This window comes from Hyperolius riggenbachi, chromosome 10, assembly GCF_040937935.1.
Source record: "Hyperolius riggenbachi isolate aHypRig1 chromosome 10, aHypRig1.pri, whole genome shotgun sequence".
Classification (NCBI taxonomy): Eukaryota; Metazoa; Chordata; class Amphibia; order Anura; family Hyperoliidae; genus Hyperolius; species Hyperolius riggenbachi.
In genome coordinates, this window is record NC_090655.1 from 199,642,582 (window position 1) to 199,668,356 (window position 25,775).

Consider the following 25,775-nt stretch of genomic DNA (forward strand, 5'->3'; position numbering starts at 1 on the left):
TTAGAGTACTGCTTCACACTGACACACCAAACTCACTGTGTAACGCACCGCAAACAGCGGTTTGTGTAGTGACGGCCATGCTGGACTACTGCGCAACATGGCGTGATTGCTCTTCCTCACTCAGTGATGTCAGGTAATGTGTGACTTCCTTCTCAACTTTCCATGGCATTGTTAAAAAGCTTACGTTTTGTTTTTAATTTACATTTTCTACTTGCTGTGTACTTGTTCAGTACCGCTACAATGAGAATCCTGTGGAGGCGGGCAAGTCTGCCATTGTGACCCCGGGTAATGGCCGGGGAATGAGAGGTTTGAATCCGGTGTGGAGCCTGAGCAACGGCTACCACTACACATCCAAGGAGGGCAGCGGGCAGGCATGCACGCCCGCCCCGAGGTAGTGACCAAAAATAACAATACAGGAGGAGGACTTTCGAGGCCCTGCTGTGTATTTGAAATGAATGTACTTTAAATCCTTTAACAAGAACCAGTTAGGGCGGGCAAAGATGACACCACATTCCTTTCAGGAGAATCATATGGAGGCGGGCAAGTCTGTCATTTGTGACCCCGGGTAATGGCCGGGGAATGAGGGATGGAATCCGGTGTGGAGCCTGAGAAACGGCTACCACTACACATCCAAGGAGGGCAGCAGGTAGGCATGCACGCCCGCCCCGAGGTAGTGACCAAAAACAACAATACAGGACTCAGGAGGACCTTTTGCGGCCCTAATTGAAATGAACTAACTTTAAATCCTTTAACGGGAATCCGTTATGGAGGGCAAGTCTGCCATTGTCACCGCGGGGAATGAAGGTTGGATTCCGGCCCGAAGTGGGAGCCTGCTGAGACCCATGCTGTAGCTGCCCTGACCGTGCTTTGCAGACCAGGCATCTGTGGTCAGATGGACCCTTGAGCCAGCGGAAGACAAACCAAGTCGAAAGCATTTGCCAAGAATGTTTTACGGAGGGCAAGTTTTTTTGCCCTTTTTTTAAATTTTTTGAAAATGATAGATGGTTGTATTTTTAAATTGTTTGAAAGTTTAGATGGTTGTATTTTTAAATTGTTTGAAAGTGTATCCATTCAAGTGCAAGTTATGCACTGACTGCCAGGTATAATGTGCAGTCACAGATGCAGTGAAAGGTATGCAGTGACTGCAAACAGCCGTTTGTGTAGTGACGGCCGTGCTGGACTGGTGCGTACCGTGACGAGAGTGCAGGTGATGGTGGCTTTTCAGCCCATATGCTTGCCCGGCTGATGTAGCTGAATGACAGAACAGTGACTTTCCAGCTGATCAAATTTGGTCTGACCACAATGAAGCAACGACCTTAATATCTTTTGTGTGCCACCCCCACCCGAGACACTCAAATAGCCGGCGGTCATTGCTTCATTGTGATGCGCAAGCCCCTTCACCGCGGCAAGGTAATGATCACGAAGGGGGATGGGCACATGTACACGCACCAGAAACAGTGTAGCGGCCGCTGCTAGCAGCGGCCTTAAAAATTCAGGAATCCGCCTAGAGTCCTGGACCCTGTTGGTAGTGGCGGAGAAGGCAGTCAAGCGGCCTGCAGGCAGAAATGCTGTGTGTGGGGAGTGGACTGACTTAGTCTTCGGTCGTGCAGTAGCCCTCCGTGATCCATTCCTCATTCATTTTGATAAAGGTCAGGTACTGAACACTGTCGTGACTTAGGCGACTTCTCTTCTCAGTAACTATGCCTCCAGCTGCACTGAAGGTCCTTTCTGACAGGACGCTTGCGGCAGGGCAAGAGAGAAGTTGTATGGCAAATTGGGACAGCTCTGGCCACAGGTCAAGCCTGCGCAACCAGTAGTCCAAGGGTTCATCGTCGCTTTTCGCAGAGTCTACATCCACACTCAAGGCCAGGTAGTCGGCTACCTGCCGGTCCAGGCGTTGGTGGAGGGTGGATCCGGTAGGACTATGGCGAGGAGTTGGACTAAAGAACGTCCGCATGTCCGACATCACCCTGAGATCGCTGGAGCGTCCTGTTCTTGCCTGCGTGGACTTGGGAGGAGGAGGGTTACTGCCAGTGGTACCTTGATTGCGTTGTGCAGCCACATCACCCTTAAACGCATTGTAAAGCATCATCGACAGCTTGTTCTGCAAGTGCTGCATCCTTTCCGCCTTTTGTTGAGTTGGTAAGAGGTCCGCCACTTTGTGCCTGTACCGAGGGTCTAGTAGCGTGGCCACCCAGTACAGGTCATTCGTCTTGAGTTTTTTGATACGGGGGTCCCTCAACAGGCTGGACAACATGAAAGAGGACATCTGCACAAAGCTGGATGCAGAGGTACTCTTCATCTCCTCTTGCTCTTCCTCAGTGATGGGACGCAACTCCTCTTCCTCCCCCCAGCCACGAACAATACCACAGGAACGTGGAGCAGCAGAAGCCCCCTGTGATGGCTGCCGCGGTTGTTCTCCTTCCGCCGCCTCTTCCTCCTCCACAGAAACACCTTCCTCATCATCACCATCATCAGAGTCTGACTTCTCTCCTTCCCCACACGACTCCTCTTCTTCCTCCTCCTCCCCCCTCTGTGCTGCCGCCGGTGTTGTGGAAACATCGGGTTCGTGTGTAAATGGCTCCAATGAATCCTGCTGCCCTAACTCTTCTTGTTCACGCTCCTCCACAGCTGTATCCACCACTCTACGCACGGCACGCTCCAGGAAGTAGGCGTAGGGGATCAAGTCGCTGATGGTGCCCTCATCGCGACTCACCAGTTTGGTCACCTCCTCAAAGGGCTCCATGACCCTGCATGCATTTCGCATCAGTGTCCAGTTGGGCCACAACATCCCTATCCTCCCAGATTGTGGCCTTGTACTGTAATGATACAGGTAGTGGGTGACGGCTTTCTCCTGGTCTAGCAGGCGAGAGAACATCAGCAGGGTGGAATTCCAGCGAGTCGGGCTATCGCAAATCAGGCGTCTCACCGGCAAGTTGTTTCTACGCTGAATCTCTGCAAAGCGTGCCATGGCCTTGTAAGAGCGCCTGAAATGCCCACACAACTTCCTGGCCTGCTTCAGGACGTCCTCTAAGCCTGGGTACTTGGACACAAATCTTTGCACGACCAGATTAAGCACATGTGCCATGCAGGGTATGTGTGTCAGCTTTCCCAAATTCAACGCAGCAATGAGATTGCTGCCATTGTCACACACCACGTTGCCGATCTCAAGCTTGTGCGGGGGCCGGCCATTGCTCCACCTGTTTGTTAAGAGCAGCCAGGAGAGCTGCTCCAGTGTGACTCTCCGCTTTCAGGCAAGACATGTCTAACACTGCATGACACCGTCGCACCTGGCATGCAGCATAGGCCCTGGGGTGCTGGGGCTGTGTAGCTGGGGAGGAGATGGCGGCACCAGCCAAGGAGGAGGAGGAGGATGACGACAGCGAAGCGGTGATAGCAGGTGGAGAGGAGGTGGCTGGAGGCCTGCCTGCAAGCCGTGGAGGTGTGACAAGTCGGTCCTCTGCGCAGCCACGTACTCCTTGCTTGCTGCCATCGGTCACCAGGTTGACCCAATGGGCTGTGTATGTAATGTAGTGGCCCTGCCCGTGCTTGGCAGACCAGGCATCCGTGGTCAGGTGGACCCTTGACCCAACGCTGTGTGCCAGAGATGACACCACTTGCCTCTCAACTGCACGGTACAGTTTGGGTATGGCCTTTTGAGAAAAATAATTGCGGCCTGGTATCTCCCACTGCGGTGTACCAATGGCCACAAACTTACGGAAAGCCTCCGACTCCACCAGCTTGTATGGTAATAGCTGGCGAGCTAATAGTTCCGCCACGCCAGCTGTCAGACGCCGGGCAAGAGGGTGACTGGCAGACATTTGCTTCTTCCGCTCAAATACTTCCTTCACGGACAGCTGGGTACTGCTGTGGGCAGAGGAGAAGGAACCGCTCAAGGGAAGAGGCGGTGTGGAGGAGGGTGGCTGTGAAGGTGCAAGGGAGAAAGTGGATGAAGACGATGCACCTGAAGGAGGAAGAGGAGAAGGAGTTTGGCTTGTCTTTTGAGGAGTGCTGCTTTTACTCAGGTGTTCTTGCCATAGCTGTTTGTGCCTTCTCTCCAGGTGCCTTCGTAAGGCACTTGTCCCTACGTGAGAGTTGGCCTTTCCACGGCTCAATTTTTGCTGGCAGAGACAATAGATGGCTTTGCTCCGATCTGAGACACACGTGAAAAAATTTCCAAACCGCTGAGCCCCCCTGGGGTGATGGCGCTACGGTGGCATCAGCAGCAGCTGACGTTGAAGGGCATGTGTGCTCCCTGGTCATAGCTGGCGATACATGGCACCGGACACTGCCCCCAGCTGTTTCTGAGGACGAGCTCCCTCTGCTTCTATCATGGAGTCATCTCCTCCTACTCCTCTCTGACTCCTCCTCTGAACTGTCCCCCTGGTCATCTCCTCTACCGGGAACATATGTGGTATCCGTATAATCGTCATCATAATCCTCCTGGCCAGCTGCGCTTTCCTCAGACACCTCCTCAAGTGCACCAACTTCAGGTGGTCCACCATCATCCCCATCCACACACGTTACGTCCATACTATCGCCACCAAACTCAGACGTATGAGGTGGTGTACCTGCGCCTTCTTGTTGTTGTTGCAGTAGTGGCTGGGAATCAGTGATTTCACCACCTCCACCAAATAACTCCTGCGAAGTGTCAAATGCAGCGGATGTGGTGCTTGTTGTAGCGCTGGTGGCTGGGGGAGATGAGGTGTTCTGTGTTAAATACTCAATCACCTCCTCACGATTTTGGGAAGTGATGGCACGTGCCTTCTTCTGAGCACTGTATTTTGGGGCAGGTCCGCATGAAATCACAGCAACACCACCTCGCACAGCCACAGACCTGCCGATGCCTGGTGGCCTTCCTCTGGGTCTGCCTCTACCTCTTCCTCTACCTGGTTTGTCCATTTTGTCCATCTCGGGGGTATGCTAGCTATATGCAGTGAGGTGGGTTCTCACTCAACACAACAGGTAGTTAGATGCAGTGAGGTGGCCAGGTGGGTTCACACTCAACACAACAGGTAATTAGATGCAGTGAGCTGGGTTCACTCAACACAAGGCTAGGTATATGCAGTGATGAGGTGGGTTAAGTAAACACAACAGGTACTGGGTAGTTAGATGCAGTGAGCTGGGTTCACTCAACAGTAAAGGTACTTAAGATGCAGTGAGGTGGGTTCTCACTCAACACAACAGGTAGTTAGATGCAGTGAGGTGGTCAGGTGGATTCACACTCAACACAACAGGTAATTAGATGCAGTGAGCTGGGTTCACTCAACACAAGGCTAGGTATATGCAGTGATGAGGTGGGTTAAGTAAACAACAGGTACTGGGTAGTTAGATGCAGTGAGCTGGGTTCACTCAACAGTAAAGGTACTTAAGATGCAGTGAGGTGGGTTCTCACTCAACACAACAGGTAGTTAGATGCAGTGAGGTGGCCAGGTGGGTTCACACTCAACACAGCAGGTAGTTAGATGCAGTGAGCTGGGTTCACTCAACACAAAGCTAGGTATATGCAGTGATGAGGTGGGTTAAGTAAACACAACAGGTACTGGGGTCACACACACAGTCAGTCACTGAATGTGCTGGGCTGCTGGCAGTGGCACACACACACTATCAATTAGCAAGGCTGTGCATGCAACAAAAGTGTCAGAAAATTTTTTTTTACAGGTTGAGCTCTGAAAAGAGCTGTTGCTGGGCGCTTTAAAAGCAATATTAATCAGTCAGGAACAAGCAAAGCAGCCTAGAACCTAACTAATCTGTCCCTAAGAGAAAAAGTCTGCAGCAGCTGTCCCTTTCCTCTCTCTAGCAGGCACACGAGTGACTGTAATGGCCGCCGGAGGGTGCCTTATATAAGGGGGGGTGGGGCTCCAGGGCTTACTGTAGCCTGAATGGCTACAATGTGCCTGCTGACTGATGCAGAGGGTCAAAGTTGACCCTCATAGTGCATTATGGGGCGAATCGAACTTCTGGAAAAGTTCGCCTGGCGCAGGCGAACGCGAACCCCCAATGTTCGCCTGGAACCGTTCGCCGGCGAACCGTTCGGTACACCTCTAATAACTAGCTACCTACCTATACTGTGTGTTTATTGAGGGTCTCATCACAGCTATAACGTGCGGTACAAATTGTCTGGTGCTGTGCGATCATTCCAATTCGGGGGGTGGGGGGGGGGGGTTGTATCAGCAAGTCTAGAACCAGCCCTGGCTACACATATAATTAATCTCATACATTTGTCAGTTCAGGCTTGCTTTGAAAATAGTGAGTTTTCCAACCCTAGGAAGAAAAGTATTGAATTCTGCCTTTGAAACCGCTGCTGTACTTTCTCCAATAATGTGACACATTAACACTGAAATGGCATTGAAGTCAATGCTTAAAAAGGAGTCACAACTGCAGCTACTCTGCTGATCTGACCTGCAAATCACACGTCTGATTAATAATATATGGCTGAAGAGAACTGTGGCCAATAGGGATGAGCAGGTGAGAGCAAAATTTCCACCTGCTGAGAAACTGAGCCTGCGGCAGAGAGTATTACCTCGCTTATGTTGCTGCCTGTGGTCAGCGTGTTGCAAAGAGTTCTCCAAATTTCAGATGGCTTTGCAGCCGAGCTTGACTTTTTTTTTTTCTTTTTACACAGTACCCATAATGCAGCAGGCTAATTACTACATTACATTGGAGGCTGACGTGTATTCCTTTTTAACAATACCAGTTGCCTGGCTGCCGTCCTGATCCTCTGACTAATAATGGGTACACTATGATTTTCCACTCGATAGATGGATCCGATAGATAATATCCAGCATGTTCGATATTCCTTCCGATCGATTTTGCACTCTATTTCTCATAGAAGTGAATAGAAATTGATCAGAAAAACGAGCGAAGATAAGAGACCCGAGCGCAGAATCGAGTGCAGAATTGAGCGGAAAAAACGATCGGGTAGGAAAATCCGAGCAGAAAAACAACGTGTGTATCCAGCATAATACTTTCAGCCATAGACCCTGAACTAGCATGCAGATCAGAGGTTTCTGACTAAAGTCTGACTAGATTAGCCACATTCTTGTTTAAAGTCTGACTAGATTAGCCACATTCTTGTTTCAGGTATGTGATTCAGACACTATTGATACCAGAAAGATCAGCCGGATGCCAGGCAACTGGCCTTGGTTGAAAGGAAAATATGGCAGCCTCCATATCCTGCTCACTTTGGGTGTCCTTTTACTACTTAATGCAAAATTAAACTTTTAAAGCATCCTATTTTTGCACCTTTCAGTGCAAAAACAGACACTTTAAAATGATTGGTTTTGCATGGCGGGAGGACCGGAGTGCACCCGCAGGTGCCGCAGGAGGTAGGCAGGTATGTGCATGCGCAGCCACTTTTCGCCTCAAGTGAGCTGGCATCAGGGCCGGCCCGCTCATGAGGCGGGGTGAAACTTTTGCCTCAGGCGGCAAATTTCCAGGGGCGGCACCCGCCCGTCCGTGGGTGCGGGGAGCCGGCCCGCCGAGCTGGAGGGGTAGCTGGCAGGACGGGGGTATTGGGCCAGCGGCGGGGAGGGGGGTCGGACCCCCCCTCCCTTACCTGGGTCCCCCGTCCTCCGCTCCCCTCCAGCCTAAATAGACGCAGCCGTATATGTAAGAGGCACGGGCGGGGAGACACTCACCTCCTCCTCGCTCCAGCGTGCGCTCCACTGACATCACTTCCTGCAACGCTGCAGGAAGTGATGTCAGTGGAGCGCATGCTGGGAAGAGGTGAGTGTCCTCCCCGCCCGTGCCTCTTACATATACGGCTGCGTCTATTTAGGCTGGAGGGGAGCGGAGGACGGGGGACCCAGGCGAGGGAGGGGGGGGTCCGACCCCCCTCCCCGCCGCTGGCCCAATACCCCCGTCCTGCCAGCTACCCCTCCAGCTCGGCGCCCCCCCCCCCCCCCCCGAGGGGGGGGGAGGGGCGGCGGTGGCAATTTTTTAAAAAAAATTTGCCTCAGGCGGCAAAAAGTCTAGGGCCGGCCGTGGCTGGCATTAAGTGATGAAATCTTAGGAAAAAAATTGCATGTCCGTGACTATCATTTTTAAAAAAAATGTTGCAGTAGGCCAAACCAATATGGAGTACACAAACAACTAGTCCACTGCGCTCTAACCAGAGAGAACCGTCCAGCACTATTCATATGCACATCCACCAGAGTGCTGCTCCTATCTTACTTTTGGGGAGTAAGTGATAGAACTGTAGAAAACAGAAAATGAAAAAGAGAACAAGGAGCGCTCTCTAGTGCATTACAATTTTTAATATGCCTCTTCTCAAAGCAAAAGAATAAAACGTACAATGTTCACTAAAATCAGCGCATATCACACTATATAGTGTACATCACCGCTCCTTCAAGTGTTAACACCGCCCTGCGCGTCTCCTCACTGTGGCCAATAGTGCGGGGAACCGACAGAATTCCAGCGCCGGCGGGAGTGGGAAAAGCGGTGGAGTCTCGGCAGCTGCCCTGCGCCTATTGCGTCATGACGCGTTTCGGCGTTCCACGCCTTCGTCAGATCGCCTGACGAAGGCGTGGAACGCCGAAACGCATCATGACGCAATAGGCGCAGGGCAGCTGCCGAGACTCCACCGCTTTTCCACTCCCGCCGGCGCTGGAATTCTGTCGGTTCCCCGCACTATTGGCCACAGTGAGGAGACGCGCAGGGCGGTGTTAACACTTGAAGGAGCGGTGATGTACACTATATAGTGTGATATGCGCTGATTTTAGTGAACATTGTACGTTCTATTCTTTTGCTTTGAGAAGAGGCATATTAAAAATTGTAATGCACTAGAGAGCGCTCCTTGTTCTCTTTTTCAAACCAATATGGAGGATGCTGATTATTTGGCTGGAAGGTAACCCACAGTTCCTGAATCAGATTAATGGTACGGTTCCATTGGTGCAGTGTGGAATCGCCACGGATTCCCCGCAGACGAATTTGCATGCAGGAGCGAACTCGCATGCGGTTGTATGCGAATTTTACCGCGAATTCGCATACGATTTCGCATGGATGATGCTGTGTGCGAATTTAACCATGTCAGTGCCTGTGTGCTTTTTCATTGATTTCATGCGAAATCGTATGCAAATTCGCATGAAAATTCGCATTCAAAACCGCCATGCGAATTCCCTATTAAATACATTGTATGCGAATCGCATGCGGTGTCCGAATTCGGATGGCTCTGCTGTGCAGATTTTTCCTGCACAAGAAAACGCTCCATTTTCCTGACAAGTGGACACAGGCTCATTTACTTTTATTGGTTATGCGAATTTTCATGCGGGGAACAACGCATGCGAATTCACGTTAGTGGAAACGCACCCTCAGGCCTCTTTTCCATAAATGGTTGAACTGTGTGCTCAGCAAGCAGCTACCAGGCAACAGCAAGCAGTTGTGAGAGTTTAAAGTGGACCCAAATTAAAAATACAAGATTTCAGAAATAAAATCTATTTTCTAAATTATAATAATAAATAGCCTTTTTTCAGCTGCATGATGACAAATATAAATATTTTACATTTATTGGAGGAACCCCTCCCCTTCCTTTCAAATTGCCAGGATAAAATCCGGCAAACTGGTAGAGCAGGTGGTGTCCGGCAATTGAGGAATTGCTAATGGCTGCCCCCAGTATAACCCTAGTTATGCAAAGAGAATGGTGAAAAGCATGCACTGAAATGCTCATAGGTTTGAAGGGGTGTTTATCTTTGTATGTGTCAGAGTGGTGCAACTAAATATTTTTTTTATTAAAAAAAATGTTTGGTTTGGGTCCGCTTTAAAAGGCATTTCACTGCCTATCAACTGCCTGTAGCAGGAAGTGCATTGATTGGCCAATTTACAAGCTGCATTTAATTTGCATGCAAGCTGGAAAAATTGCCTTCCCACTGATAAAAGAATAAGCTCAGTTTGTCTCACAACTATGGATGATCAATCAGATGCAATTATTACCAAGTTCATGCAGGATTATGTAATTTTTTATGCAAACATATGCAGCTTGAAAATGGACCAATCGATTTAAACCTTAGTGGGAATTGATTGGTCTAAGCTGCATAACTGCATACAAATTTACATAATCATGCATGACCTCAGAAATATTTGCATCTCAATGAGCATTCTTACAGCCATTTCTCCACTAAAACACTCAGATTGTTTCATTACGACCATAAAACGACATTTTCTCAAAGAAGGTAAAGACACCTAGGAAAAAATAGTTATTGCACAATATAACATGTGTCCAGTGACATCTGCTATGGACTTGGTCATCCAAGCAGCTTGCCACAGAATAGCAAAAATCCACATGCTCCATTATGCAGCCATACAAATGATCACATACGTTTCATACAGAGAAAATCAACAAAATCAAACATTAAAAAGCTTATTAAGACTGAATGGGGCATAAAAAGCCACTTGATCAAGAAGAGCTATCTGAAGCAGTTTCCCAGAGCAACCAAACGCCTTATAGTTCACTTATCCAGCTGAACCGCCATAGATACAGCCATAACACTTCTGCTGCATTTTCCTTTACACGTCTACTGTTGAGCAGGACAACTGAAGCGAGAGGGATATGGAGGCTGACATTTATTTTCTTTTAAGCAATACCAGTTGCCTGGCAGCCTTACTGATCTATTTGGCTGCAGCAGTGACTGAATAACACCAGAAACAAACATGCAGCCAATCTGGTCAGATCTGACAATAATGCCAGAAATGCCCAATCTGTTGCATGCTTGTTCAGGGTCTATGGCTAAAAGTATTGAGAGGAAGAGGTTCAGTAGGACTGCCAGGCAACATGTATTACTGAAAGACAAATATGGCAGCCTGCATATACCTCTCACTTCAGTTGTCTTTTAAGACACTTCCCCATGTGCCTGCCTGTTGAGGTTATTTCTAGGCGCAGTTCTCTAAATCTTTTATCAAATTAAACTCGCAACCTTAAAAGCTACTCCACGGTAGAAGAATGGCAGCTCACCCCGCACAAGGAAACTGACTTTAGAGCCCAGATAACCTGCAGGGACGGTAATCTGTGCCCCCACCTGCCCACACAGGTAGGTTACCCGGGTGGAATTGAAACACAATCCAAAGAGGGGCCATACAGATAAGACCAGGAGCCAGACCCTGCCCAGGAGCAGCAGAGGAACCATCATAGAGAGGGCAGGAAGGAAAGGGAGGCCCTGCTCACTGGGTGGCTTTATACAATAGCAGGGTGTGGTCACTTAGACCTCTTTTCCATGGACAGTTGAGAGGCAGTGAAATGCCTCTCAAACTCTTACAACTGCTTGCTGCTGCCTGGCAACTGCTTGCTACTGCCTGATAACTGCCAGGCAGCAGCTAGCAGTTGTCAGAGTTTGAGAGGCTTTTCACTGCCTATCAACTGCCCGTGGAAAAGAGGACTGAAACATCACACCAGCCTTGTTTTCATTGGGTGCGTTAAAAGCGCATGATAAAAAAGCATGCGTTTGTGCGCGTTTCAGTGCACTTTTTTTAAGCATGTTTTGCTTATTGTAGCAGTTGTTAATAAAGCTTTGTTTTCATATGAAAATGTATTTTTTTGAATTAGGGGTAAAAAATGCATGCACTTCTATGCGCTAAAAAAGCACCCCCATTCACTTGCATTGATGTGCGCTTTACAGCTCAATGCACAGAAATGCATGCAACACCACGTTTTTGTAACGCAGCAGTGCATAGATGTGAACCAGGCACATACATGGGAAAATCAATACCTCGCAGAACACGCAGGGCAATGTGCTGTGAAAAGCACACAGAAATGGCCCTGATGTGCACTTCTTAGGTTCCTTTTTGGTCCTTCTTTAGGGCCTTACACACTCCTAGGCGTTCTGGTTCACCATGTGCTTGCCGAGCAATATATGTAAATTTGAGGAAGAAAGAGGGACAGCAGTGTTTTGTTTCAAAAGAGAGACTGTCCTCCCTCATCATCCCCACATCATGAAAATGTGGTCAATAAAAGAGTGGGCAAAGATTTTCAAGTTAATCATCATATTCACATACCTCCCAACTTTTTTAGATGAGAGAGGGACACTTAAGCCACGCCCCTGACCACACCCCCAGCACACCCCCTAGTCACGCATACCATAAAGATTTCATAAGAAAAATATGTTGTTTTATAATTCAAACCACACTGGTCAGTGGCGTAGCAATAGGGGGTGCAGAGGTAGCGACCGCATCGGGGCCCTTGGGCCCTCAACTACAGTATTAGCTCCCTATTGGTCCTGAGCTCATAATAATCACTTCGATACTTTGAATAGTGGTAATCATTAACAAACTCCTTCCCATCCCCTTCTTGCACCTCTGAAACGGTAGTTGCCATTGGCAGGTTTTGGTGTGCCTTATCGATTGTCATGTATAGAGTGCTTGGGGGGCCGCATTGTAAAACTTGCATCAGGGCCCACAGCTCCTTAGCTACGCCACTGACACTGGTCCTTCCTATTCTGGTTCATTTTCCATCATATTAACATTTTAAAATTCGTAATATATCAATTTAAAGGATGGGAATAACGTTTAGAGTCAAGCAAACACACTTTTTAGTAGAGAAATGTATGTAGTCACATAGAGATCAAACTGCAATTCTTTACAATAGCCACTAGGTGGCAGCAATTACCTATATTTATCTGAGCAGGGCGCAACACACAGTATAATAACAATACGAAGTATAAACTTATGTAACAGCGGCACCTGGTACTCGCAACGTCTGCACAAATACATTGAGATAATTTGAGCCATATTTCAGGTTCCCGGAAGTGTGACTTCATCACGAGATAGGAAGCCGGCGGCCATATTTGATGCTGGCAGTAGAAATATACTAAAGTATTTACTAAAGGTCAGCATAAGGCACTGCTGCGGCACACATCGTTCATTCTGGTGGTTACCCTATTAGAAAGTCTGTGTTATGATGGATTTATAAACTCATGTACTGGAACCTCCTCTACTCCAGCTAGCAGCTTGCATGTTGAAGGTCAGTAACAGATCACCTGTTAATGTTAATCTGGGTGTTACTGACATGGGATGTCTGTGAAGATCTAGCAAGTAAAGATTGTGCTAGTCTAGTTGAGGGGACCCAGCAGGAGACATCATAGACCGATGGCTGCTTACTTTTCGCGGCAAATCGGTCGCGCACACTAGTTTGTAAGAATATGACCCAGGGGGATACACTAATGCTGGGTACACAGGGTGTGTTCCCGCACTCGATGCCCTCTTGATTCCCGTCCGCTCGATTATTTCCGACATGTCTGATTCGTGTTTCGACGGATCGTTAGGTCGTTTTGACATAGTTTACATGAGAATCGACCTAACAATCATCGAAACGGGATCGGAAATGCTCGTATATAATCGAGCGGGGCATCGAGGGTGGGAACACAACATGTGTACCCAGCATAATGCTAAAACTGGACTTATTTGGTGTAGTACTCATAGCTCCCAACTGTCCCTCATTCGGAGGGACAGTCCCTCTTTGGCAGCCCTGTCCCTCTTTCCTCCTCATTTGTCCCTCTTTCAGGACTTTGTCCCTCTTTCTATCTATGTATATATATATATATACATATATTTCTCTACTAAAAATGTGATTGACTCTAAACTTTATTCCCATAATTATTATTTATTGTATTTATAAAGCGCCAACATATTACGCGGTGCTGAACATTAATTTAGGTTACTGACAATATTTAGGGGTGACATACAGCAATATGACAATACAGGAATACAAGAAAACCAGATCACACAGCACAGTATGAGTACAAGGTAATGCTTAGTCAGTCACTGGATGGGAGCGTGGAGATTAGGCAAGTTAGGTTCACTCAGATGCATAGCATGGGTGCACAGTAATGGAGGTGCATGATCAGGTAGGACACCAAACGATTGATTATTACTAATTTTAAAATGTTAATATGAAGGAAAATGAACCAGGATAGAAAGGGCCAGTGTGGTTTGAATTATAAAACAACATATTTTTCTGAAATCTTTATGGTATGTATGACTAGGGTTGTGCTGGGTGGTCAGGGGTGTGGCATGGGCATGGCTTACGTGCTCCTCTTTCTCATCTCAAAAAGTTGGGAGGTATGCAGTACTGCCGCGTAATGAGCAAAGTTAAAGGACTACCGAGGTGACAAGATGAGATAGAGGTGTATGTACAGTGTTAAGCACACAAATAACTAGGCTGCGTTCCTTTTTTTTTCTCTGCCTGAAAGAGTCAAACATCACTTATGTAATTGACCGTTTCTGTCCAGGTCAGACTATGGCATAACTCTCACTGATAAGTAATTACAGCCATAAAACACTTTCCTGTCAGTAAATGGCTTCTGAGAGCAGGAAAGAGATAAAAAGGGTCAATATTTCATAGATTTTAGCTCTGGCATACTTCAATGAAGGTGTCATTGTGCAGAGACAATGACACCTTCAGAACCAACAACAGAAGTAAGTTTTTTCTACTTCTAGAACTGACTTTTTATCACACGTTTCTAGCCTGTGTTATCCCTCATATAATTATATTTTTATAATATTATTTTCTAACCTTTACAGAAAACTCAGCCGGAATTTGAACGCTTGTTATTGCAAACTTTATGAAAGGTTATCATCTAGCGGTCCCTATGTATAACATGCTTTCATTCCATAGGCCCAATGTTTCTTCGGCCTTCCTTGATCTGCCGCAGACTCTGCACTAAGGTTTCTCCATGCTTACCGGATGAAGCTCTTTCCTGTGAGACAGAACAGAGGTGTCGGGAGACACTCAACGGAAACCCGCTACCAGCAAAAGCTTCAGCTGGAGTTTTGGTGACATTATGTACTTACCAGGGCGCGCCCTCCTTCCTCTATACCCTGCGCTCCTCTAAGATGAAAGGGAGACACAAGGGAGACATCAGGTAGGTGATCCAGCATGTTCTTTTCCTTACCGCTCCCGTTCCATCATGTTCCATCACCCCTCGCCACAGCAAAAGAACACATGGCTTGGCTAGAGGCTAGTGACACGTCTGTACAGTACTTGGTCCCAAACTATCACGTATGGGATCAAGTCCTGATACATGCGGCTGACAGTCCTTGTACATGAGTACGAGGCTTAAGAGTGGTAACTACAGGAAGTAGTTATGGTAAATTCTAGTCTCTATTTGTATTTAAAAGGGGTTCAAATTATTTCCTTATCTTGAAGGGCATCCCCAGCGAGATGTAGGAAGATGATTGTGGCCTTTTTTCCTCTGGAATGAGTTGCAGTGAGGGTTACGAGGTTGAAATCGATGGAAGCATGTCTGTTTTTAACCTTAACTGTATATGTACAGTGGGTTGCAAAAGTATTCGGCCCCCTTGAAGTTTTCCACATTTTGTCATGTTACTGCCACAAACATGAATCAATTTTATTGGAATTCCACATGAAAGACCAACACAAAGTGGTGTACACATGAGAAGTGGAACGAAAATCATACATGATTCCAAATTTTTTTTACAAATAAATAACTGCAAAGTGGTGTGTGCATAATTATTCGGCCCCCTTTTATCTGAATGCAGTCAGTTGCCTATAGACATTGCCTGATGAGTGCTAATGAATAAATCAAGTGCACCTGTGTGTAATCTAATGTCAGTACAAATACAGCTGCTCTGTGAGGGCCTCAGAGGTTGTCTAAGAGAATATTGGGAGCAACAACATCGTGAAGTCCAAAGAACACACAAGACAGGTCAGGGATCAAGTTATTGAGAAATTTAAAGCAGGCTTAGGCTACAAAAAGATTTCCAAAGCCTTGAACATCCCACGGAGCACTGTTCAAGCGATCATTCAGAAATGGAAGGAGTATGGCACAACTGTAAACCTACCAAGACTAGGCCATCCACCTAAACTCACAGGCCGAACAAGGAGAGCGCTGATCAGAAATGCAGTCAAGAGGCCCATGGTGACTCTGGACGAGCTGCAGAGATCTACAGCTCAGGTGGGAGACTCTGTCCATGGGACAACTATTAGTCATGCACTGTACAAAGCTGCCCTTTATGGAAGAGTGGCAAGAAGAAAGGCATTGTTAACAGAAAGCATAAGAAGTCCCATTTGCAGTTTGCCACAAGCCATGTGGGGGACACAGCAATCATGTGGAAGAAGGTGTCCTGGTCAGATGAGACCAAAATGGAACTTTTTGGCCAAAATGCAAAACGCTATGTGTGGCGGAAAACTAACACTGCACATCACTCTGAACACACCATCCCCACTGTCAAATATGGTGGTGGCAGCATTATGCTCGGGGGTTGCATCGCTTCAGCAGGGACAGGGAAGCTGTGGTCAGAGTTGATGGGAAGATGGATGGAGCCAAATACAGGGCAAACTTGGAAGAAAACCTCTTGGAGACTGCAAAAGACTTGAGACTGGGGCGAGGTTCACCTTCCAGCAGGACAATGACCCTAAACATAAAGCCAGGGCAACAATGGAATGGTTTAAAACAGTGGTTCTCAACCTGGGGTCTGCGGACCCCTGGGGGTACATCAGCTGTTGTCAGGGGGTCCCCCAGGGGCCGCAGACAAAATGGCGGCACTACGCACGCTATCAGCGTTTACATGTTTGTAAAAAGCATATTGATATCCAAGCTTCCCCCCCCCCCCCCGATGCGCACGCTATCCCCTCCTACCAATGGCTTGATTGGCCGCAAATGCTCCTATTGGCCGAGCTGGTGATGCAGCCGGGCTTACACGCAGGGCACTTGTAATAGGCGTGTGAGTGGCAGCATTTGCGGCCAATCAAGCCATTGGTAGGAGGGAATAGCGTGCGCATCGGGGGGGGGGGGGGGGAGCTAGGATATCAATATGCTTTTTACAAACATGTAAACGCCGATAGCGTGCGTGTCACAGGGAAGGGAATAAAGCTATGGACAATAGCTTTATTCCCTTCCCTGTGATTCAGACGCTATCAGCTTTTTAAATGTTAGTTGGCTGCAACCTATATAAAATCAGCAAGCAGGGCTTGCAAATGGCCTCCAGCCACCATTTTTCCAAAGCTGTGGGCAGGACAAGAGAGGAAGGGGAGGGGAAGGCAAGAGAGGGGTGGGGAGGCAGCGCCATTTGCAGATTGTGACTGCATGTGGCTGGATGTGGGAGAAGGAACTTTCACATTTGCTTAAAAAAAACATTACAATTAGACTTATGGTGAATACACTCCATGCGTTTCCACATTGAATGCGTCCGTCGATACGTGTCGATTCGATTATTTCCGAGCATTTCCGAACGCATTTTGATGATTTTTAGGTCGATTGCCATGTGCCATGTAAAGTATGGCAAATCGACCTAACGATCCATCGAAGCTTGAATCGGACATGTCGGAAATAATCGAATCGATGCGTATCGACGGACGCATCGAACGCGGAAACGCATGGTGTGGATCCAGCATTAAAAAGCTTTTATAAAAGCTAGGAGTGGGTGTAAGGGTGTTAGTAGTGCAGGGAATAGGTAGGCTGGTAGGGGGGGAAAACTGTTACTATTCTTTTTCATTATTTTTCTTGGTGAGGACAATACATTTGTATTTTGTGTGCTGTTAACAGTGTGACCAGCTGCGCCAGGCGACCGCACAGCCGACCTACCCAGTGCATCGCACATATCGTAAAAAAAACAAAAAAAACAGTTTAATTTTTTTTTCTTTCTTGCTGAGGACAATTCATTTGTATTTTGTGTGCTGTTAACAGCGTGACCAGCTGCGCCAGGCGACCGCACGTCTGACCTATCCAGTGCATCGCACATATCGTTAAAAAAAAAAACGTTTAATTTTTTTTTCTTTCTTGCTGAGGACAATTAATTTGCAGATATACGCTGTCAGCTATCACCTCTGATACCAGATTTTAACAAAATTGCTACAAATATGCAACAACAGATTTCGCATTAACTTTTTTAAATTAAGTATGGACACAGTCCCTATCTCATTTTTTAACCAGGGACTACCTGTATTTTGCTAGTATTCGGCCCCACCCACACCATGTAACAGCCACACCCACTTTTTGAAAGCCACGCCCACTTTCCACCGCTTCGCGCGCTGCTTTATTCCTCAGGGGGTACATTTGGTTAGGGATGAGCCACAAAGGGGTACATGTGCTAAAAATGTTGAGAACCACTGGTTTAAAACAAAACATATCTATGTGTTAAAATGGCCCAGTCAAAGTCCAGATCTAAATCCAATCGAGAATCTGTGGCAAGATCTGAAAACTGTTGTTCACAAATGCTGTCCATCTAATCTGACTGAGCTGAAGCTGTTTGGCAAACAAGAATGGGCAAGGATTCCAGTCTCTAGATGTGCAAAGCTGGTAGAGACATACCCTAAAAGACTGGCAGCTGTAATTGCAGCAAAAGGTGGTTCTACAAAGTATTGACTCAGGGGGCTGAATAATTACGCACACCCCACTTTGCAGTTATTGATTTGTAAAAAATGTTTGGAATCCTGTATGATTTTCATTCCACTTCTCACGTGTACACCACTTTGTATTGGTCTTTCACGTGGAATTCCAATAAAATTGATTCATGTTTGTGGCAGTAATGTGACAAAATGTGGAAAACTTCAAGGGGGCCGAATACTTTTGCATGGGAAATGGGAAACTCACACTGTGTTTTCTGCCTACTATCAGTTGAGTCATTGAGAAACAGAGGGGGAACAGTTTGACAAGTTTCATTTGTAAAATAGAGTCAACAATGGCAGCTTCCATATTCCTGTCACACTTAGCTTTCCTGTAATAAGGGCATATTTTGACATACGATTACCTCATACCTCAGGCTGACTCCATGTTCCTCCTCACACAGCCAAGTAAATGAACTAGGACAGCAGAAATAGATTAAGACGTAACGGGGCCCTAGGCAAGGTAGCAGATTTGATGCTCCTTTGTGGTCCTTTTGGTAAGCTGAAGTGGAGAGTGGTCAGACTAGGTGGCATTTGGGCCCATTGACATCCACTAGGCCCCAGGCTCCTGCCTAGGTTGCCTGGTGGATGATCCTGCTCTGTCCACCAGGCATGCATGCATCTGTGGGCCTTTTTTTAATTGGAAACCCAACATAGTTTACAATGAACGTGTCCTTTCATTTTAAAATGGGTGAAGTATAGTCTGATGTTAGTTGTGTAGCAGATATGCCGACATCAAACCAACACATGTTGATTCTGGTGTTGGCTTGATGTCGCTACATAGTTTTTTTTGCAAGCTTTTGGAACTTTACGTTTCTTCTTCAGGCATGATAAACGACTGGATCAGCACTATAGTGTATGAAAAAAGAAACTTAAAGTGGTCTGAAACTCTGACATAACATTCAATAAAAATGTGTTTTCATACTTTTTATTACTCATACAGTTATCATATTTGCTTTTGTGCATAAGTTATATTGTCTGTTTACAAGTTACACGTTTCCAAAGTGTAGTTTATCTTGCCCTGAAACCAGCCATTGCATTTTATTCAAACTGCTTTTTATTATATATTAAAATCTTCTAATTAGCGGTTCTGAGCTGTTTGTGTGCTTGAAGCACAGAGAGCTTCACAGAGAGCTCATTTTCACTTGTTACACTGTGCTTACACACATGTATAAACATTGGAATGCAAACAAAGATGCTGTTATCTCCAGTTTGGATGCGGATTTGAAGCTGAATAGCAGGACAAAGTTCTTTGTTTAAAGAGACCCAGAGATGAGAGAATCGCTGTATTTTTTACTTACCCGAGGCTTCCTCCAGCCCCATAAGCATGGATGTGTCCCTCGCCGTCCTCCTTAGCGCCACCGTTCAGTTGCAATCTTCCCAGGTAAGTGGCTCAGTGATGTCAGCGGTGGACCTCCTGTGCGTGCGTGGACCTTCTGCGCAAGCACAGAAGGCCCCGACTGACGTCAGTCAGACTGATTATTCTCAGTTTCAAAGAAAAAAGACCCTTTAATAATGAAGGTGATTACTAATAAGCAGGCCCACACGAAAATATATTCAAAAAAGTATCAAAATTTATTTAAACAACAGACATATATATAAAAAAAACATAAAAAATCCCCAAGGCTATGGATACATAGACCTCCTGGTATCTACATATATAACAATATATGGCCACTCAGTTGGGCTCAATATAAACCTTTCTGGGTAAGGTACAAAAAAAAGTGAACCTGCAACAATAAGGTGCTAGTGTGTGCATATAAATGCAAAAATGGCTGATCACTGGTTAAACTAGTGCAAAATTTGTTTGTATCAAAAATTACAAACATACCCAAAAAACATACAGAAAAAGCCAAACAAATATGTACAAATTATTGTATAAAGACAAGCCTGTGTATAAAAAAATCATTAATAGGGACCCAGTGAAACAAATAACCTGTTCCAGTGAAATGAACCGGCTTCTACAATTACTCTGTATTAAAGACAGAGGATGAATCAAGTGCAAATCGTGTAAATAGGAAGTATAGCTTACCCAATAGTAAAGGTGCGTACACACATGCGACTATAGTCGTTTGTAACGATCGTTCCCCGATCTTTACCAACGACGATCGTTACAAAAAACGAACCACCGACTATTAAGGCAAACGACGAACGAGCCAAATCGCTACAAAAGAAAGTTCTGTCTCGGCGGATTTTAACCAGCGACGATCGTTTGCAAAAGTAGTACATTGTTGGAGAACGGTCGTTAGTACTAGGCTTGACATGCGCATTTCACTATTTCTCCATGGAACTTCTCATTTCTATGCGCAGGCGCAATAGTTGCTTTCTGTGATGTAACGTTCGTTCTAACGATCAGATCGTTACACACATTTTAAAACTACCTTTACTTAGGTCGTTCTTTCATCAATTAAAAGTTCGTTCGTCGTTCTTAACGAACGATCGTTGTCGCATGTGTGTACGTAGCATTAGTGTGCCCAGGAGTGGGGATTCCTGCCCCTTATTTCCAAATAAAATATTGGTGCCATACATTATGATAGGGACAAAATTTAAATGGTGTAATAACTGAGACAAATGGGTAAATAAAATACATAGGTTTTAATTACGGTAGCATGTATTATTTTAAAGCTATAATGGCCGAAAACTGAGAAATAATGATTTTTCCCCCCTTTTTTTTTAAATTAATATTCCTGTTAAAATGCATTTATAAAAGAATAATTATTAGCAAAATGTACCACACAAAGAAACCCTAATTAGTGGCGGAAAAAACAAGATATAGATCAATAAATTGTGATAAGTAGTGATAAAGTTATTAGCGAATGAATGGGAGGTGAAAATTGCTCTGTTGTATAAGGTGAAAAATCCCTGCGGGCTGAAATGGTTAAGGAACACACTGGGCCCAATTTACACCTGGGCTGCATAACCGCTGCTGTGGCGATAGTTACAGCTGACATCCACAGTTTACATATAAGCACGTATATTTTTTATATTTACATACCAGTATGATAAATCAGATATTATACAATGTTTGTATTGATTTTGATATATTTGAACTGTTATATTTAAATGCTGTGTGTTAGTTTTCCAGGAGGGAAATGTGATGCATCAGATAAAGATGTTATAGACACAGCCCTAAGGGAGGCACAGGAAGAGCTGGGTGTATCCTTGGCTCGCAGCGCTGTCTGGGGTCCTATGAAGACCATTACGGATTGGGTAAGATTGAAAACTGTACAAGTAAGTGACGCAGTTATGTTACATCAGAGAAGCTATATGCTGTGTTAAGATGCGTACACACCTATGACTGATGTCGCCTGTCGGGGATCGGGACCTGATTCCTCCGGCGACATAGCTGGGCTAAATAGTCGCAATGTCAGCTGTATAGCGGACGACGAGCTCTGTTGCTATATGGGGAAAGGGTGAAGGGTGTGACGGAGTGGCGCGTGCATGACGTCACAAGGCAGGTGGAGCAAGCAGCGGCACAAAAGAATTATCCGTCACTTGACCAGGTTGATCCGCCAGGCAGATCGCTTGCAGGGCGGCTATCAGGAGCTTCTGTGCACACACCTGATTGACGGCTGAGGCGGTCATTATTGGCTGCCTCAGCTGACTTAAATGGCAACTGTAGTGAGAGGTATGTGGAGTCTATATTTATTTCCTTTTAAACAATACCAGTTGCCTGGCAGCCCTGCTAGTCTATTTGGCTGCAGTAGTGTCTGAATCACACCAGAAACAAGCATGCAGTTAATCTTGTCAGATCTGAAAATGTCAGAAACACTGCTGCATGCTTGTTCAGGGTCTATGGCTAAACCTATTAGAGGCAGAGGATCAGCAGGATAGCCAGGCAACTGGGATTGTGTGGGGTGATTGCCACATTATATACGGGGGTGATAAATGCATTTGTGTGAGTCTGCGAAAAATGGCAGTTTCTCAGCATCATTTTCATGCAGGGGTTCCCGGAGGTTTGAAAAAAAAAATGTAAGTGTTCCTTGGCCCAAAAAAGGTTGAAAAAGACTGCTACTAGTACATTTTTATTGATATATAGTCATGAATTCCTTGCTCACATACACATTTCCATGAAATCGGGCCATTTTCTGGTTTTATAATATTAGTAATGGTAATACAATTCTGAAACTCAACTGTGTTTCCCTACAGACAGGAATGGTAATAGTACCTGTTCTAGCACATATAGGACACCTAGAGGACCTGTCTCCAAACCCAAATCCACAGGAGGTAAGTGGTCTCTTTAAAAGGTAGATGTACTGTTACATTTTTAGGTGGAAATAGAGTGGCTCTTTTTTGGCAGTCTCTTGTTTACCAACCCCTAGAGTTCGGCCAATCATCATAGCTCCAGCTGTAACATATTCATTCTTCCCCTCTCCAGAAAACAGAATAGGCTGCTCATTGATCAAGGGTAAACTACTGCATGGAAGAAACATGAAAGATTATTTTGGAAGAATGTATCCCTTTTGTGCACATTTTAAAGGGAACCTAAACTGAGGATATGGATTTTTCCTTTTAAAATAATGCCAGTTGCCTGACTCTCCTGCTGATCCTGTGTCTCTAATACTTTCAGCCACTGCCCCTGAATAAGCATGCAGATCAGGTGCTCTGACTGAAGTCCGACTGGATTAGCTGCATGGCTTGCTTCAGGTGTGTGATTCAGCCACTACTGCAGCCAAAGAGATCAGCAGGACTGACAAGCAACTGGTATTGTTTTAAAGGAAATATCCAAATCTCTCAGTTAAGGTTCCCTTTAACTACTTGAAGACAGCCCCACACCAATAGGCGTGGTGGCGGCAGCCACCGGACCGCCTAAAGCTAATTGGCGTCAAGTCCTGGGGCTGAAGTTTGCAGGTGATCGAAACCGCAGTCTATAGGGTAGTGCAGCGCTGTACTGGGGACAGCCGTGTGACACAGCTGTCCCCCTGGGACATTAGAGAGCGATCAGCTCTCATAGGCAGAAGCTTACGACAGCCGATCGCCTGATTGGCTGGGGGGGGGGGAGGGAGGGGTTTTTCAAAATAATAATAATAGTAAAAAAAAAGACATAAAAAAATATTTATAAAAAACAAAAACATTGGGGGTGGGGTGATCAGACCCCACCAACAGAGAGCTCTGTTGGTGGGGGAAAAAAAAAATCACTCATGTGCTGTGTTGCACGGCCCTGCAGCTTGGCCTTAAACCTGCAGTGGCTAATTACTCAAAAAACAGCCTGGTCTTTAGGGGGGTTTAGCACTGTGGTCCTCAAGTATTTAATAGTGTATTGAGCTCAGCACATCTCTCTCTAGACTGACAGCTGCCCAGCACTGCCACCTTCTCGTGCTCCAGCAATTCTCCTGGACTAGTATGATAGGAAACACCCAAATAGAGTAAAACATTTATAATGTTAAATAATATTGGTAATGTAAGAGAAATATTTAACCTCATGGGTAAGTCAGACAGTATATGAGCCTCAGGCAGGTTTAGAAGCACTTGTCAATGCATTTTGTGATATCACAGCCACTTTTGTGCTGTGTGGTCTTGCAGTGTGGAGCGTCGGGTGCACTGCCCTACAAGCACAGGTGCTCTCTCAGCCAGTGTGGTGATCCCTGGTCACCACACTGGCTGAGAGATCAGATGGGTGTGGGCATTCCTCATGGGAGGGAGTCACCCAGGAAGGGGATAGCGCAGAGGCGCTGAGCTTTGCACTAGAGTTTTATGCTCAGTTTCTATTGCCTTATGAAGCGGGAGATGCCTGCGAAACGCGTTGCACTTTCTGGAGTATATACATTTTTGTTGTTTTGAATATACACAACACTCTTGTGTCTGCTTGGGGGAGGTAAGTCCACCTCTGCCTCATTTTAAAATATTTGAGTGCACCCTTGGTGGAGGGGTGTTGCCCCTTATTTCCTATCTACAGAGAGCGACTTCTTAATCCTGAGTGGGGACAGGTCTAATCTCCACACCTGCTTATATAGTGGTTACCTGGATGCTAACCCATGTTTTTTAGTATAGATAGATACTTACCATATCCAAGTACATAGTACACTATATTGGGCTCTTGGGGTCTCTTGTTTTCTCCTACAAGGCTTGGTCCAATTAGCCCTAAAAAGGAAAATAAAAGAATATTCCCAATTCTAGTGGCAATCAGATAAAACCCCTCCCACAATGTGATGTCAGCAGCTAGGTCCTGACATCACACTGTAGGGGCCTTGTTGCATTGTGGGCGGTTTCCAACTGGCTAGCGAACCAGTATTTCCCTCTGTCCACATGTATATTTATAAAAAAAAAAAAAAAAACTTTTTAGCCTATCGCATCGTTAGGGTTGTAGTTATAGATAATGGCAGTTGGTGCCGTTTGTTTTTTCTTCCTTGTCTGCCAGTAGTAAAGATGATTACATGCAGCTGAATGTGGATCAAACAATATGAACAAGTTACATGGCGAATATCAATCATTTCTTGATCTTATTTTTTAACTTCTCACTTTGCATTGTATCCATTTATTTTTCCCCCCCCTTTTTGCTACCGTTCCTCTTTAAAGTGTACCTGAGACAACTAAAATGAGGGTATTTATACTTACCTGGGGCTCCTCCATGGGCTCCCTCGCTGTCCTCTCCGCCAACTCTGTTGTGTAGTAAACCCGTTCTGCACATGCGTGGCCCGGCCCCGCCACTGCCGCGCTACAGAACCCGGTTGCGTTCTGCCACTGCACAGGCGCAGAACGCTCCCAACTGCAGAAGTAAATAGTTGTCCCAGGTTCCCTTTTAAATGCAGTACCACCAGTGTATGTCCAGTTTTACTGTCTTCTTGTCTCATAACAGTCTTGTTAGAAAGTCTAGCTAAAGTGTGCAAACAGAAACAGATCTACAATTCATATATGTCCTCTATGGGTTTTTCTGTAGGTGGAGTCTCTGCTCATGCTTCCCCTCTCTCTGGCTCGTACAGATTCTTCACGGGGATACACCAGTTTCCGCCATGGTGGTCGCTATGCCTACACTCTGCCAGTATTCCGGTTGCCAGGACACAAGGTCTGGGGACTCACTGCCATGATGACAGACTCTGCCCTCTCACTGCTCTTTCCTGGATCCTACAGAAGTCCCCTGAGTGGAGCTCCTTCAAGATGATACATTAACTTAATAGTGTTCTTCAACTTTGTGTATTGATGTAAAGTGTTTTTCCAGAACAAGCCAGTAAAGTTGTTTGTAAATATATATCTTTTTTCTGTTAAGAATGCTCATGCTACAAAATGAGAACGCCATAGAAAGTACAACAAGACTGATCAGAAATTCCACCTTTATTAACATTTATGAACACATGTAGCAAACGCTGCTGCTTAGCTGTGATAAATAGAATGGCTGTAGTTGCGTCAAGTCTCCAGCACATGCTCAGTTGCTGGCCTGCTGTCTCTGGCCTGCATGGAACCGTCTTATCCGCTCCTCCAACTCTGGACGGAAATGCCGAATCAAACC

The 25,775-nt window shown here is 46.0% G+C and overlaps 3 protein-coding genes across 5 annotated transcripts in view; 1 reads left to right on the forward strand and 2 right to left on the reverse strand.

The window, feature by feature from the left end:
* LOC137534215 (zona pellucida sperm-binding protein 1-like) overlaps positions 1 to 11,026 on the reverse strand; it is a 41,996-nt gene extending 30,970 nt beyond the window's left edge. The window contains exon 1 of the mRNA XM_068255619.1: positions 10,949 to 11,026. The gene's annotated coding sequence lies outside the window, so the exon portion shown is untranslated. The remainder of the gene's footprint in view (positions 1 to 10,948) is intronic.
* Positions 11,027 to 12,688: 1,662 nt separating this feature from the next.
* Positions 12,689 to 25,517, forward strand: NUDT8 (nudix hydrolase 8). 2 transcript variants are annotated; one of them, XM_068255623.1, is made up of 5 exons: positions 12,689 to 12,949; positions 14,603 to 14,849; positions 21,409 to 21,541; positions 22,481 to 22,558; positions 25,252 to 25,517. In XM_068255623.1, exons 2-5 carry the CDS (start codon positions 14,608 to 14,610, stop codon positions 25,354 to 25,356), a joined length of 558 nt encoding a protein of 185 aa, XP_068111724.1. In that variant the 5' UTR covers positions 12,689 to 12,949; positions 14,603 to 14,607; the 3' UTR covers positions 25,357 to 25,517. The 2 variants fall into 2 exon arrangements, with proteins under 2 accessions (XP_068111724.1, XP_068111723.1); XM_068255622.1 differs by having other exon boundaries at positions 12,693 to 12,949; positions 25,209 to 25,517.
* A 64-nt stretch (positions 25,518 to 25,581) lies between these two features.
* The window catches only part of NDUFV1 (NADH:ubiquinone oxidoreductase core subunit V1), a 29,242-nt gene continuing 29,048 nt past the window's right edge, over positions 25,582 to 25,775 (reverse strand). For both annotated transcript variants that reach the window (XM_068255620.1, XM_068255621.1), the window contains exon 11: positions 25,582 to 25,775. In XM_068255620.1, the coding sequence (XP_068111721.1) occupies positions 25,692 to 25,775 (84 nt within the window). In that variant the 3' untranslated portion in view covers positions 25,582 to 25,691.